We start from the raw sequence: 17447 nt of genomic DNA, 5'->3' as shown, positions 1-17447 counted from the left end.
GCTCTCATCACTCTTATGCAACTCAGTGCTAGAAGTTCCAGTGAGTGCAATAAATAAGAAAACAATGGACTTAGGTTGGTGCAAACGTAACTGAAGTTTTTTACATTGTTGAAACTTGCCATTTGATACTGAAATACATTCTTAATAAAGGTGGTTATGTTACACATCATTTTAACGCACATTTCTTGCTTTATGCTTTTTGCTAATGACTTATTCTTTGTTTTTTATATTTTAGACTATGGAAACGACGTTAGACAAAAAAGCAACTTCAAGTGATTTTCTTATTTAGTTCAAAATGGGTCATAAAGCAGCAGAGACAGCTCACAGCATCAACAACACATTTGGCCCAGGAACTGCTAGCGAACATACAGTGCAGTGGTGGTTCAAGAAGTTTTACAAAGGAGACGAGAGCACTGAAGAGGAGCAGCATAGTGACCGTCCATTGGAAGATGCCAACTGAGAGACACCATCGAAGCTAGTCCTCTTACAACTAACCACACGAGAAGTTGCCTAAGTCTCAATGTCAACCGTTCTGTGGTGGTTTGGCAGAGGAAGCAAAATGGGAAGATGAAAAAGCTTGGTAAGTGGGTGCCTCATGAACTGACTGCAAATCAGAAAATTGTCATTTTGAAGGGCTGTCTTCTTTTATTCTACACAATGAGCCATTTTGCAATCCGATTGTGATGTATGATGAAACCAGGATTTTGTATGACAACCGATGACGACCAGCTCATGGTTGGACTGAGAAGAAGATCCAAAGAACTGCTCAAAGCCAAACTCGCATGCAAAGAAGGTCATGGTCACTGTTTGGTGGTCTGCTGTGGTTTGATCCACTACAGCTTTTTGAATCCTAGCGAAACTGTTATATCTGAGAAGTATGCTCAGCAAATTGATGAGATGCAGCAAAAACAGCAATGTTTGCACCCAGCATCAGTCAACAGAAATGGCCCAATTCTTCTCCATGACAACACCTGACTGCACATTACACAACTGATGCTTCAAAACTTGATCAAATTGGGCTACAAAGTTTTGCTTCATCCACCATATTCTCCTGACCTCCTGTCAATCGACTACCATTTCTTTAAGCATCTTCGACAACTTTCTGCAGGGAAAATGGTTCCACAACCACAGGAGGCAGAAAATGCTTTCCAAGAGTTCATCAAATCCTGAAGCACAGATTTTTATGCTCTAGGAATAAGCAAACCTATTTCTCATTGGCAAAATTGTGTCTATTGTAATGGTTCCTATTTTGATTAATAAAGATGTGTTTGAGCCTAGTTATGATTTAAAATTCATAGTACAAAACTGTAATTACTCTTGCCTAACCTAACCAACCTAACACATTTCTGGGAAAGACTGAGGGTGGAAGGAGAAGAAAGTGTCAGAGGATGAGATGGCTGGATGGCATCACCGATGCTGTGGACACGAACTTGGGCAAACTCCAGGAGATAGTGAGGGACACGGAGGCCTGGAGTACTGCAGTCCATAGGGTCACAAAGAGTCAGACACAACTAGGTGACTGAACAACAACAACAACGGGTTAGGAAAAAAAAAACCTTTCTCCATGATTGTTTACACAGAAAATCCCAAGGAATCTAAAAAACAGACAAAAAATAAAATCTTCCAAAAATTCTAAGCTCAGGCAAGTCACAAAATGGAAGATAAACATATAAAAACCGATTGTATTTCTATATGCCAGCAGTAAGTGTATGGAAATATAAATTTTAAATGCAATACCATTTGCACTGAACCCCAAAAGAAAGAAAAATAAATACACAGATGTAAATCTAACAAAACAAGTTTCAGCAAATATCAGGTTAGCTGTGAAGATCAAATGAGTAATGTATAAGCAAACTGTTGATAAAATGTAAAATATAACAGGATTTATAAGACAAATCATAGCCATGCCTCCCATACCCAGGGAATATAGTGCCTTTCAGCCTGCTACAGCTCAGTTCTCTGGAAGATATTCAACAGTGCCACTCAGGACAGTATCCTGGGCTGTTCTGATAAACTGACTAAAATATAGGGATTAAGTAAATTAAGCTCTATTGCCCAAATTAATTATGACAGCAGGATATAATTTCTCTTTACTCATTTTAGATATCAAGAATTACACTTGAACCAAGGCACAAAATGAAGGAATGTTATCTGCTCCAAGCAAGAATTAGAATTCTATTTATAAAACTGACATGACTAAGAATGTTAACTGTGGTGTCAGAGTCATCTCTAAAATGGAATGGTGGGTGATATGAGGATTCTTGTTTTTCAAATATTCATTTTTGTCTTTTAATAAGCATTTAATAAAAATCTGTTTATTTTCTATAATTCAGCAGGCACTTAACTCTAAAAAAACAAACTGATTAAACTGTATACTGTATTTATCTTGATAAATATTCACTGAATTTTACAAATAATCTATCACAACATTAAACACTATCTTGCAATATAAAAACTAGACATATCAAGTGGTTGTTTTCAGTCATGTGTCAACCAAACTACAAATTACATTAATTGTATAATTTTTTAAAATATGTAAATGTCCAATAAATATATAGTTTGCAATAAAAACACACATAATGCCAAACACTGGCCACCAAGACTAATGGGGAACAAAATATTTATTAAAACATATGCCATTCAATTAATTATTTTAATAAATAGAGAATAAGAACAAAAATACTTCCTTGTCAATTATCCTAGTTACACTACTCATTCCAGCCCCTCAATAACCTACGCACCATAAATGATGGGCAACAGGTTACTGACATAATAAGGACTTAAAAAAAAAATTTCTGGTTATTAAAAACCATCGAGATGAAGTAAATATGATTCTCTCATTACAAAGTTAAAGAATCCTTGTTAAAAGAGATGGTAGTAACCATCTAGTACAACCCTTCCACTCTACAGTGAAGGAAAATTGCCACAATCACAGAAATCAACTGACCAAATAAATAGGAAAATGACGCCTTGAATCCAGGTCTCCTGATTCCCAGACTGGTAATACCAAAGGAGAAACACCTCTGGGAGTAAAAGTTAAAATATCATTTTTAACATTTTAATTTTCAACTAGACTCAGAAAGTTTATTTGTGGGACTACTATCCTATGCAGGTTTTATAAGATATGACACCAAGGTATATTAAATTTTTTATGGCTGACAAGTAATCATAAAAAAAGTCTTTGATTTCTTCTTTCATTAGTATACAGTACTTGCCATTATTTTTCTAAGCATATAAAGAGAATATTTATTAAACACAGAGGCAGAAGAAACCTGTGAGAATCGGCTTCACTAGCTTTTCTTCCATATATACAAAAACACTGATAGATAATAAATAAGCTACCAACACACATCCTGTGGCATCAGCAGCATTATTCACAATAGGTACAAAATGGGAAACAACTCAAATGTCCACCAACTGATGAATGGATAGACAAAATTGGTTTGTGTCCATACAATGGGATATCATTTGGCAATAAAAAAGGAACAAAGTACTGCTGCTGCTAAGTCGCTTCAGTCGTGTCCGACTGTGTGCGATCCCATAGACGGCAGCCCACCAGGCTCCCCCGTCCCTGGGATTCTCCAGGCAAGAACACTGGAGTGGGTTGCCATTTCCTTCTCCAATGCATGAAAGTGAAAAGTGAAAGTGAAGTCACTCAGTAGTGTCCGACTCATAGCGACTACAGCCTACCAGGCTCCTCCATCCATGGGATTTTCCAGGCAAGAGTTATACATGCTAAATACGATGAACTTTGGAAATGTTATGGTAAGTGAAATAAGCCAGCTGCAAAGATCACCTATTGTATGACTTTACTCATACGAAATGTTTAGCACAGGCAAATCCAGAGACAGATTAGTGGCTGCCAGTGCCTACAAGGAGTGGGGAATGGGGACTGACTGCTAACAGGCACTGTATTTCTTATGGGGTGATGAAAATCTCTAAAATCAGACAGTGGTTAACAGTTGCTCAACTTATGAACTGACCTTTAGTAATTCAAGGAGTTAGAGGCGCTGACCATTTGCACAGTGGAAAATCCACATAGAACTTTGCAGTTGGCCCTCTATATGCATGGTTCTGCACCTGTGGACCCAGCCACTACAGACTGTGTAGTACTGTAGCACATGGGTAGAGGAAAAAATCCACGTATAAGTGAACCCACAGTTCAAACCGATGTTGTTCAAGGGTTAATTGTACTACTCTTTTTTTTTGCGTACACTTAAAAGAATGAATTTTAAAATAAGGGAGGGGAATAAAAGCAAGAAACCTCAAAAAAGAAATAGCCCTATTTTCGAACAGTTCCCTAAAACAACAGAAGAGGGAGCACTACAGCCATAAATTAGAAACTCTTAAAACTCCCTAAGTGTTTAGAAAACCAATTTCACAGAACAATAAACAACAGAAAGAATGAGGCCAAATTTCACATAAAGCTATTATATGAAAAAAAAGAACATAAGAAAATAAAGAGTAGAAGAATACTTCTACTAATGGTGAAATCTTGCCAAATATGTCTACCATGCATACGCAACAAAGGTCCATCTAGTCAAAGCTATGGTTTTTCCAGCAGTCATGTATGGATGTGAGAGTTGGATGATAAAGAAAACCAAGCACCGAAGAATTGATGCTTTTGAAGTGTGGTGTTGGAGAAGACTCTTGAGAGTCCCCTGGACTGCAAGGAGATCAAATCAGTCCATCCTAAAGGAAATCAGTCCTGAATATTCATCACAAGGACTGATGCTGAAGCTGAAACTCCAATCCTTTGGCCACCTGATACAAAGAACTGACTCATTTGAACGGACAAAGAATTAATCTCAAAAATATACAAGCAACTCCTGCAGCTCAATTCCAGAAAAATAAATGACCCAATCAAAAAGTGGTCCAAATAACTAAATAGACATTTCTCCAAAGAAGACAAATAGATGGCTAACCAACACATGAAAAGATGCTCAACATCACTCATTATCAGAGAAATGCAAATCAAAACCACAATGAGGTACCATTTCACACCAGTCAGAATGGCTGCTATCCAAAAGTCTACAAGAAATAAATGCTGGAGAGGGTGTGCAGAAAAGGGGACCTTCTTACACTGTTGGTGGGAATGCAAACTAGTACAGCCACTATGGAGAACAGTGTCGAGATTCCTTAAAAAATTGGAAATAGAACTGCCATACGACCCAGCAATCCCACTGCTGGGTATACACACCAAGGAAACCAGAATTGAAAGAGACACATGTACCCCAATGTTCATTGCAGCACTGTTTATAATAGCCAGGACATGGAAGCAACCTAGATGTCCATCAGCAGACGAATGGATAAGAACGCTGTGGTACATATACACAATGGAGTATTACTCAGCCATTAAAAAGAATACATGTGAATCAGTTCTAATGAGGTGGATGAAACTGGAGCCTGTTATAGAGAGTGAAGTAAGCCAGAAAGAAAAACACCAATACAGTATACTAACACATATATATGGAATTTAGAAAGATGGTATATATGGAATTTAGAAAGATGGTAACGATAACCCAGTATGCAAGACAGCAAAAGAGACACAGATGTATAGAACAGTCTTTTGGACTCTGTGGGAGAGGGCGAGGGCAGGATGATATGGGAGAATGGCACTGAAAGATGTAAATTACCACATGTGAAATGAATTGCCAGTCCAGGTTCGATGCATGATACAGGGTGCACTGGGATGACCCAGAGAGATGGGATGGGGAGGGACGGTTCAGGATGGGGAACACATGTATACCCATGGCAGATTCATGTCAATGTAGGGCAAAACCAATACAATATTGTAAAGTAAAATAAATAAATAAAAGAAAGAAAAGACCCTGGTGCTGGAAAAGATTGAAAGCAGAAGAAGGGGACGGCAGAGGATGAGATGGTTGGATGGCATCACTGACTGGATGGACATGAGTTTGAGCAAGGATCGAGAGTCGGCAATGGACAGGGAAGCCTGGCATGTTGCAGTCCAAGGGGTCACTAAGAGTCGGACATGACTGAGCAACTGAACTGAACTGATGTGGTGGTGGTGGTGCTGCTGCTGCTAAGTCGCTTCAGTCGTGTCCGACTCTGTGCGACCCCATAGACAGCAGCCCACCAGGGTCCCCCATCCCTGGGATTCTCCAGGAAGGAACACTGGAGTGGGTTGCCATTTCCTTCTCCAATGCATGAGAGTGAAAAGTGAAAGTGAAATCACTCAGTCATGTCTGACTCTTCTCGACCCCATGGATTGCAGCCTACCAGGCTCCTCCATCCATGGGATTTTCCAGGCAAGAGTAATGGAGTGGGGTGCCATTGCCTTCTCCGAACTGATGTGCACACACACAAAGATGAAAATTACAAGCTACAAAAGAACATAAATAATAAATAATGAAAAACACTCAAAAGTGAGATGGTGGAACACAGAAAAGAATTAGACATAAAATAAATCATTTCAAAGTGAAGTCTAAGATGGAAGCAACAAGAGTCACTATACACAACAGAGTGCTTTAAGAGAAATAAACAATGAAAATAAACTTTTATAGAACAAGAAGAAATTAAGAAAGATGAAATGGATTCAAGAGAAGGCAACAAATACAGAAGAAAGGCAAAGAACACCTAATATGTGTACAAGAATACCCACAAAAAGAGAAAAGCAATGCAAAAGGACACAATAATGAAAACTATAATTCTGAAGAACTTGTCTAAAATTCTTAAATCTCTGCAACTTTAAATTGAAATAACACATCACAAGTCTGGGGAAATCAACTCAGAAGAACCAACATAGAGAGGCATCCTCATAAATTATTGACCTTTAAAGAGAAGAAAAAACCTTTGGACATCTAGATAGAAATATCAAATGATTGTAACAGAAACAAGTCTTTATTCCTGACAAAAAATAAGAGTCATATATTTAGAATACTCAAGGAAAGAAAATATGAGCCAAAGATTTCATATCTAGCTGACTTTCAAATATAAAAATAGCAAACAAGCTGTCACCAACATGCAAAAAATGAGAGAATGGATATTGTTCCCATAACTCCTTCAGAAGGAATCTACTAGAGGATAAGCTTTAAATAAGAAAACTGACTGGTGAGACAATATCTACAGACTGGTAGTAAGTATCAAATATTATTTAAATGTAGAGCTATCTCTAGATGAGGCATAAAGGAGAATATGGAATAGTTATGTTCTATAAACTTTTAGTAACCATACTGTATGGTGTATTACACTAATGTTATTTATCCCCAGAAGATTCTGTGTAAAACATGGGAGAAAAATTGTTACATGATACTCTATTTCTATGTGTTTCCAAGAAATAGGCTTCTCAGAGCAGGATAAAAGAAAGATAGAAGGTGGATTCATGTCAATCTATGCCAAAACCAATACAGAATTGTAAAGTAAAAATTAAAAATAAATAAATAAATTTAAAAAAAATAAAAAATAAAAAAAATAAATAAAAAAAATAAAAAATTAAAAAAAAAAAAAAAAAAAGAGGCTAAAGCCCTAAATTTGAAAGGGAAGTATTAGCATGAACTCATTAAGGCTCTCAATCTTAAAAAATACACAAACCTACACATATACAGTTCTGGTAACTGAAAAGAGCTAGAAACAATGACCAACAAGAGAGCAAAGAGCATAAGTAATAACTAAGATTTTGGTTCTGAGATTCCACTTCCTACCAAAAGAAATCAAGGTTTTCTGGAAAAAAACTAAATCCAGGTCTGTGGCAGGAAATGCAAAAGATGAGCCAATCTTGTCATATCAGTTTATTAAGACTTTATCAAAGACTACCATGATTGTGTCAAAAAGACCTGAACACCAACTTGATGATGCTTCTACCAAAGTTGGGAAAATGCTCAGGATAGATTGAAACACAATAAAAAAATGTGTTTAAATCTATACATTTATAATGATACATATTAAAGAAACATACTGGTTATCTTTGGAGAATTCTGGGTTGCCAATTTTTTATTTTGCAAACCGGTAAATAAAGGGAAAGAACAAGCACTGAAATAAACCTTTAGTGCTAGTTTACCAAAGAATAAGAAGAAGTTTCTCTGCATACTAGTTTTTTTATTTTAAACAAAGGAATGTCAGAATTGAAAAACCCAATTCTGCAATTCCTAATAAAGTAAGGATATAGGCATTATGCATCAGTGCCTGTTAATATCACATGAAACAGGCAACCCCACAGTATGCACCTTTGGCTGAAGAGGTGCCACCACCAATGAGATAGTCTTGCCAAAAATAACATTACTGAATCTAATTAAGCATGAAGATAACTACCAATTTATAGGCAATACAGAGGAACCTGATAAAAGACATCACAGAAAATCCAATCTGTGTGAACATCTATAGGACAAGTGATTTGGTGGTTTCTTCAAACAATAAGGGGTAGTAAAGAGTTGGAGGAAAGCTATAAATTAAGGGAGACTTAAAAAGACATAGTAAAGAGGCAAAACTATAGTTTGATTACTTGGATGACAAATACAGAGAAGTAAGGAACTTCTGGAAGTTCTAAAATAAAAATTATAAAAATCTGGGAGAATGGCTACTTTGGTGAAAAGGGGTCAAGAGAGGATTGTGTTTGAAAGCAGATGGATGTAGAGCATCTAAGGGAGTAAGTTCTAGTCTCCTGATACAAACTGTAGTCACAAGGTTGTTGCCTTATAGAAATTCATTAAGTTCTCTATGTATTATATGGTTTTCTGAATTGGTGTTGTATTTTAAAATAACAAGGATTAAAAGATAGATTTATACATCAGAAATCTTTTTAACTGTATTAATCTTTAAGTTCTTAGATAAATGAAAGGACTCCTTTATGAAAGAAGAAGTCAAAATGTTCTATTAACACAATCTCAAGATATGGAGAGAAATACTTTAATAAGGTTAATGTATAAATTGAGGGAAAACTAGAGAGTTTATAAAGAGGTGCACTAAGCTGTAGCTTCACTATTGTAAAAAATGTTTCCTTCTCTAATGGCAGCAGCATTTTGCCTTATCTATAAACTTGAGGGCTAGGGAGGAATAAAAATATGAGGGTAAATTGGAATCAGGTGATCTTTTTAAGACCACAGATATTAGATTTTTAACATTCTAAAAGGCAGTCCTATTTAATCAGGAAAATCAAGGCAGAAATTTCAGAGGAGGGAATTTTGAAATAGGATTTTCTCAGAAAAGGAAATTAATTGATGTACTTAAGACTTAACTAGAGAAGAAAAAAGAATCTTAGAAAATCACGAAAGCCTTAGCAAGTCTAAATGTAAATACAATCCATTCAATCATCATTCCAAAACAGCATGACATGGTCTAACAGAATATGTGTGTTTGAAGGGAGCCCCAAGAACAGTCCTCTGTGCTCTTCTTTCCCATTCTCCCACTGTATAGAACAAAGTCATGGGAGCAAGAGCAACTCCTATCATTTTAACTGCTTCGAAAAGCTGTTTATGGCAGAGGCTGGCTTTGATCACAACTGTTAACAGAAGAAAAAGTAAAGAGGGGCTAGAACAGAGAAAAAAAGAGAAAAGTATATAATGCATGTATCCTGTTTGATTCAGATTCAGTACATGTTAACTGACAGAAAAGAGAACACAAGAAATTTTAAATTTTAGATCCAGATTAATTATAAAATTCCTGGGTTCATATCATTAAGGACTCTGATTAACTATTGCTTATCTCATGTTAAATATCTCAAAATACAATGAATTAGAACATTAAAGCAGTATTAGAAAAGTACCATCACAAACTCCTTAGTTGCTTCTTTTCTTCCAAATAAAAATAAAAAATATTTAAATTTGTTTTTAAAATAAAAAACATTTAAATTAAAAAAAGAAAAAATTTAAATTTGCCCTGATCTCTGCATTCACTTTTCTAATTAGTCATTTTCTTCCCCTAACTTGGTTAGGTCCCCACCCTGTTTATCTCTACTTCACTGATTTTCCAACAACTGGAGGTAGATAAAACATATCTTTATCAAAGCAGTTTGCAGTCATTTCTATGAAGTCTTAAAAACACACAATGGGTTTCTTCCCTCTTCTCAAAGGGAAAAATGGGATGAAGCAAGCCAAAAGCTTTGCAAGAAGAAAAGGCAAACAGGGATGTGTCTAGCCTTCTTGAGTTAGTGGCATGATCGTATTCATCAACAAATGTTTATGGTGTGTTTCTTTTGTGCCATGCAACATAGTTTTACTTCTCTTCCCATCTTCAAACTTCAGCCACTACTAAATGCAATTAAAATCAGTTTCCAAGAGTTTAAGGAAAACTTCTTCCTCTTCCCACAATTCTTTGAGCCCTTAAAATAAGTAAATCAGCTTTCTTATAGGTTCATCCCCAGGATAGGAAACATTTGATTTATGTGGCAATTTACCATCTAGTCCATGTTTCTCTACTGAGCAGGTTTGTAAAGTTACCTGTAAACATATGTCCTGTCTGCTTTACGTATCTCCAAGATCAGAGAATCCCACAGTCCAAAGCAGACCCCTTTCTCTCACAAAGTCAAGACATAAGGGGAAATTAGAAAATCCATTTTGGCCTTCCAGTCAAGAGAGATTCTCCAATTCAGCTTTACCAGTAATTAAATTAGTATTTAAAATCGTGTCATAAACCATTTCTCAATTGGTTTACAACTTATAGTGTAAGTGATCACCAAGTCACAACACCAACCAGAAAATATGGGAGTCTAAATTAAGATAATTAAGAGATTAAACAAAATGAAATTAAAAGAACAAAATATCAAACATGCACATGCACAAACTATTCTCCCTTTACCACGTCAACTAGACAGCTAGAGGCACCAGGAATTATGAGACTCAGTGTTCCTGCTATCACAGAGGGTAGGTAGTTTGGTAGCTCAGAATCACAAAAATAATGTAATCTCCATAGGTCCTACCCACCCCTCCCCCAAAAAGTCAGCCAGAAATTACGATCTTCTCAATCTGATAATGGCTTCCCTTGTGGCTCAGCTGGTTAAGAATCCGCCTGCAATGTGGGAGACCCAGGTTCAATCCCTGGGTTGGGAAGATCCCCTGGAGAAGGGAAAGGCTACCCACTGTAGTATTCTGGCCTAGAGAATTCCATGGACTATATAGTCCAAAGAGTCACAAAGAGTTGGACACTACTGAGTGACTGTCACTTTCACTTTCAATCTAATAAAGAGTAACACAGAATCAAGTAAAATTTTTAAATTATATAACTTAAGGCCCCCAAATTGAAGCAGCTTGTAGAAAATACCAAAAAATAAAATATATATAAACTTAATATACTCTCCTGCCCTTTTGTAGATACTACAATCCTTTTATGATCATCTGTTTTCACCTTCCTCCCATACCTAAAAATATTCAAAAGTATTTGGGAATCTCAAAAAAGAGGCCTAGGGTCCTCAAAAAATTTAAGAACATTTTCTACAATGATCTTTAATACGTCACCTTCTTCTTCAATAAAGAGCATAATCTATTCCGTCTATCATTATTTCTGACAGAGGGCACCGGAAAACACCCCTACTGGAGGCCTAAGATCAACTTCTGACATCCAAAACACAAACTTTCCTACATTCTTATTTTCTATTTGACTATTTTCTTGGGATTCTAATATCTAAAAGTATTTCCTTAAATTATACTTATCCGCTAAATCATTCGCTTTTAATGAACTTGCTGAAGTATTGATACCTATTTCAGTACTTCTGTCGCCATATTAACTAAATCGTTTTTTCAACAAATCAAACCTCAAACCTCCTCTTCCATGTAATGTTCTGTTAGTGTTTTATCCTTATATTGTTAGTTGTTGAGTTCTGAAGCTGTCAGGAAATCTATGCAGACAGGGGAAATATTTTTCTTCACTGCCTGTATTTATTCTGTCCCATATTCTCTGAGGTTTCTATTCATTCTTTTTCTCTCTTGGCTGCTCAGCATTTGGAACTTCCTTGACCAGGAGGACCAGGAATCAAACCCTGCCCTGAGAAGCGGAATTATGGACTATTAACCACTTCCCACCAGGGAAGTCCGATTCATTCTTATTACTGTTGGTCTATCCAATCCCACAGTGTTTCTCCCAATTCTACTTTTTCCTAGCTGTCCATACATTCAATCTCCTGGAACCAATATGATAGCTTTGATGTCCAACCTTCAGGTATTTCTTCAACACTCAGTTCTTATAAAAACTACCATTCCATAAATATTCCAAACATCATCAGTTAACCATAACTCTGCTCTAACCTCAATCAATCTCTAATATGAAAACAGGCCCATTTCATCCTACAGGTATACTTATCCAAACACCAAAGTCAGAAGAAAAAATACTGCATACAGAATGTCTGGCATTTCATATATTTTAAAGCATTTATTAGTTTATCTAACAAAATTAAAACAGTGACTCTCAGTTTTAGGTAAGAAAAATGATAAATTCTCTAATATGAAAAGCTATAATAAATAAATATCATTTATTCCTTTCAGAATTGCAACTCAATACATACCTCTGTAGAAAATTAGTTTCTTCTGGATTTATCCAAGTAACAGAGAATGAATCCACATTATTTTATTATTTAAAAAAAAAAAGACTAAAACGTGCCCTACAGACATCACTGACTCGGTATGCCGAAAGGTGAAAGATTTAACTAACTTGATCGTTTGCTGAAATTTAAAACTTAGTAAGAGGCTGTAGTTACCTCTTTTTGTAGATGAAGTTTGAAGCAACTGTTTGGCTTTGAGGGAAGTACGAGGCAAATTTTTCAGCCTTTGCGAAGCTGTTGAAAAATAAGGAACTGTAATATTTGCCTGGAAGGACAAGATAAAGGCTATAGCTTCTGTAAACTTGAATATTTTAATACCAACTTGAAAATTTATCAAGAAACAGATAGGCAAGAATACCTCAGAAACCTAAAATCAGAGGAATCAAAGTGATGCTTAGTGCATTAAGTTAGAAAAGAAAGGGAATGGAAATCTTAGTGCAAAGTGCATACTTTAAGAAATTGTTTCTTATAGATGAGAAAATCTATAACATGTAAACTGATCAAAATATCAGAGAAAACAAAACCACCAGCAAACATGCTACAGGATGCAAAGAATACAAAGCTAATAAGTAAAAGTGATGAACACAAGCACACAGTACAGAAAAAAATAAATAAATGTAGTACTTGTTCAGTGCAAAAAAGCAGACTTTGGCAAAGCAGTTATTGTTAGATGAACTGTCCTAAGGTGAAATAGTAATCCTCATACTCAAAAAGGAGAAGAAAACTCAGAACCAGGCAGGTCCTCAAGGGAGTCAACTATCTAGTTGCTTTAAATATGTTCAACAACATCTTGGTGTAGAATTTAACTAGCTGCATTTTAGACCTGGTTATCTGGACTATGTACTCATGCATATGGATGGTGAGGTGTAGGGATGTGTGTGTGTATGTGTTGGAGTTGAGGGATTTGGAGGAATCAGAGCATCTGTTTTTTAAGTGTTCAAGGAGTTGTTCTAAGCTTTCTTCACAACTCCTCATCTATTAACTGCAGTAAAACTCTCAAAACTGGCAACTAAGCAGCAGTTCAGAGACATCCAGAGGTAAAGCTCACTATGGCTTCAATGAACAGGTGAGTCCCACAGCCACCAGTGCAGTCATCTATGTAAGTGGTTCTAAAACATCATTCTGTGATGTGAAAATCAGACTTCATACACCTCTAGGCCCCCCAAAAGAGATCTCAAACCATAAATCTGGCCAGCATTCAGTCATCTGTGGATAAATGTATTACTTGATACATCACCAAAAAGAATTAAGGAGAATTTTTCTTTATCTCTATTGCTTAATCCAATCAATGGTGATAGGATTTTCACAAATAGGAAACATTTTTAAAAAGTAACAAACCCATTTGATTTCAATTTCTACCAATACTTATTACAACACACTACTGCAACTCAATGTTGTATGCCAGTTTAAGTTAAATATATTTCCAGACGGACTAGCAAAAAATTCTCCAAACTTAAAAAAAAGTATCAATTTTATAATGCAGTACCTCATACCTATCCCACAGAAATATCAGGCACTATCATCATTAAATATTCTTCATTTATATATTTATTCATCCATGCTTTCTACCAATTCATATTTTCATTCACTCACTCACCCATTCATTCCTACCTTCTTTCTAATAATTGTGTACTTTATTCCAGGTACTGTTTCAGAAATAATGAATACATAGCTGGCTAGACAACGTTCCTGCTTCCATGGAACTAAGAGTTTAGGGAAGGGGAAACAGACAATAAACAAAGAGTAAAATCCATGGCCTGCCAGATGGTGACAGCTGCTAAGGAGAAAATTAAGTAGGAAAGGGGGACAAGAAGTAGGAGACATAGGCTGCAATTATAAATAGGGTGATTAAGAAATATTTCTCCTGAGATGACATTTGCCCAAAGATCTGAAGGAAGAGTGGAAGTGAGCCATACAGATGTTGGGGGAATGCATTCTAGACAGAAGGAAAAGCAGTAGTAAGGACCTGAGGTAGGAGTGTGCCAGATATACATGAAGAACAGAAGCAGGCCACAGTGTTCGTAGTGGAGCAAATGAGGGCAAAGGGTAACCAACTGCGCATAAATGCTGGCAATATCTATTAACCACTAAGATTTCTTAAATGAGGGTTTAAATATAAAATATCATCTATTACCAATTGTTCTGGAAAGATCTTATTTAAATTCACAGCTATAATGACTCCAATGGACTTTATTTATCCCTCAAGTTTCATGGGTGATGTCACAAGAACAGCATCTACAGACAAGTGATGACTGTCTAATGGTAATGCAAAGAATCAAACTGTAAATAGGTTCAGGCAGTATACTCTAAATTTGCCTGATACAGATAGAATAAAATGAATGATTTTCATGATACCACAAAGAAACATAATGTTACACAAATAAGAACAAAAACTAAATTTTAATCTGAATTATCAATCAATTTGATCCATTTTCCAGTGGCAAAATCACTTTTATTTCTTTATTTTGACCATGTGGCTTGTGGGATCCTAGTTCCCCTCTAGGGATCCAACTCATGCCTGCTGCAGTGGAAACACAAAGTCCCAACAACTGGACTGCCAAGGAGTTCCCAAAATCACTTTTTAAATGATAAAGAATACTACACTGAAGTCTCCAAATCCTTCTAGAACTTTAATCCACTCTTCACATTGCTATCAGATTCAATTTCTTAAGAAGGAACCCTGATTAAAAGCCTATGATAGCTTGTTAAGATGAAATCTAAACTCATTTTATTTACCTACTTATTTTTTGGCTGCATCACACAGCTTGTGGGATCTTAGTTTCCTGACTAGAACCTGTGCCCTCAGCAATGAAAGTGCAGAGGCTTAACCAGTGGAGTGCCAGGAAATTCCAAATATGGTATTTTAAAATTCCCACAATCTATCCCCTACCTACCATCTCTCATTCTTGTCACCGAACCGACTAACCATCCTGTGACCCACACTTTAGTCAAACAAAACCACTATAATCAGGGTGTCATTCTTAAGATTTCATTCCTGGTCCCACTGTTGGGAAAACCTATACTTTCTTCCCTCATGTGACACCTCCTCCAGAGCTGGCTGAGATATCTTTCAGTATCTTCCCAGAAAACCTCTTTATACTGATGAGTGTAATACCTCTGTTTCCCCATCACTTCCTGCTTTTGAAGGGCACGAGCTCTCTCTTTCACATTTATATTCCCAATGCTTGTAACATAACATATACCCTATAAACATCTTAATTATTTACTGAATAATTAAGTGATAATTACTAATAATCTCTGGATAAAATCTGGAGACTTCAATTAAATATTCAAGATCCTCCACAGCTGAGATCCAATTCAGTGGTTCTTAAACTTAACTATGCCCCAGAGTCAGCTGAGACACTTCTAAAAAATAGATTCTGGGTCCCCATTCCAGATGTATTCTATCAATGTTTCCAGAAGTAAAGGTCAGAAGAACTATACTTAATATCAATGTTTCTGTGATAACTGACTCAACATAATTATATTACTTATCCTTAAACAAAAGTTCCACAAGTATTTCACTCATTCTTATATTAGCCACTACACAGATTTAACATGACTTATTTTACTTCGACTTCATGTTTCATAATTGTGTAAAATTCTAGTGTTTTGGTGTTTGGGTCACAAGTGAAATTTGGATGAGAATTCCTTCCCCATGGGCCTAAGGGCAGTCTGGCTACACACAAGCTGGCAACTGCCCTGAACACTCCCTCCTCAGTGTGAGGTCCTCAGTACAACACTGATCCTATACATTTCTCCTCTAGGAGTACACTGTATCCTGTGCAAATATGTTCTTCCACTTAGTTACATGTAAGCAAGCAAATGATAAATGTTACACAGACTTAATTTATTCTTTTGTGGTAATTCACAAAGTATTTATAGTTCAACCTCAAATCATGCTCCAATAGAGTCATCCAAGAATATTTTCCAGTGCCTCCTTATTTGCAGTTAGGGTCAGCATGATGTAATCCAAACAGTAACTGGGAGGAAATCGGGAGACACACAGAGGAGCTGAGAGTTAATCTGGCTAGGTTTTGCCAGTTTTCTAGTTACTTTGCATTGTACATATAATTTACATGGATCTCTGCTCCCTCTCTATAAAAATAAAAAAATGAGATGTTGTGACAGTCAAATGAGATAATACATATAAAAGTAAATATGTACTACTTTTTCAAAACCAGCTGACTGTCTTGGGTTTTTCTCCCTTCTCTTATTTCTGAACCAGTAATTCCTATATTTTTCTGAAAATTAAGCCTTCTACTAAACCTGTTCTCTAGTGGTCTTAGAAAACAAGGACTACTAGTCTTTTGAAAAACTGTCCCTGACAAACATTCCTTCAACTGGAGAAACTGAAAAAATTACATGTATTCATGACCTTTGCAATGCTCTGGTTTTCTTAAACTTTTTAAGTTACTCACATTTTCCAAATATAAAAGTCAAGAATTGGTAACAGCTATCAAAATGAAGTATATTAGAACTCTCATAATATTCATATTTGAATGCCAGCATCCACAATAATGCAGCCATAGCAAATAAGCATATAAAAATAGTGATTGCATAGTAACAAGGCAAAAGAAGTGGTCCCTTAGGTGGAAATAACAGCAATCTTGCAAAGTTAGGTTCATGCAGACCAGCAAGTAAGAACCAAAGTTTTACCACTTAAGAGCTGGAAAAATACTTAAAAGAAAACAAAATGCAGCAAATATATGAACTGGTTTGTATAAAATATTTAAAATGATATTCATGTATAAAACTTGCCATTATAATATTTTTACATAATTACCATATTAGCCTTTTTACATCCAACACACACACTAATTAAAATACATATATATTATGTATCAAAGATATATGTAAAATTTTCAGAAAAACAGGTAACATTTTATTTTGCTTCATAATGTACTGACTTTAAACACAAAGTTTTAACTTTTTTTCTTTTTTGGCCGCACCATGTGGC

General features: G+C 35.9%; 1 protein-coding gene across 3 annotated transcripts in view; it reads right to left on the bottom strand.

The window, feature by feature from the left end:
- Window positions 1-17447, bottom strand: part of SLAIN2 (SLAIN motif family member 2) — a 76127-nt gene that overhangs the window by 13121 nt on the left and 45559 nt on the right. For 2 of the 3 annotated variants that reach the window (XM_040238162.1, XM_040238164.1), the window contains exon 7: window positions 12644-12721. The exons of the other annotated variant lie outside the window; for it this stretch is intronic. In XM_040238162.1, the coding sequence (XP_040094096.1) occupies window positions 12644-12721 (78 nt within the window). The remainder of the gene's footprint in view (window positions 1-12643; window positions 12722-17447) is intronic. 3 annotated transcript variants of the gene reach the window in all.

Source organism: Oryx dammah, unplaced genomic scaffold (genome assembly GCF_014754425.2).
Source record: "Oryx dammah isolate SB20612 unplaced genomic scaffold, SCBI_Odam_1.1 HiC_scaffold_3, whole genome shotgun sequence".
NCBI classification, from domain to species: domain Eukaryota; kingdom Metazoa; phylum Chordata; class Mammalia; order Artiodactyla; family Bovidae; genus Oryx; species Oryx dammah.
This window is presented reverse-complemented; position numbering and strand designations above follow the sequence as displayed.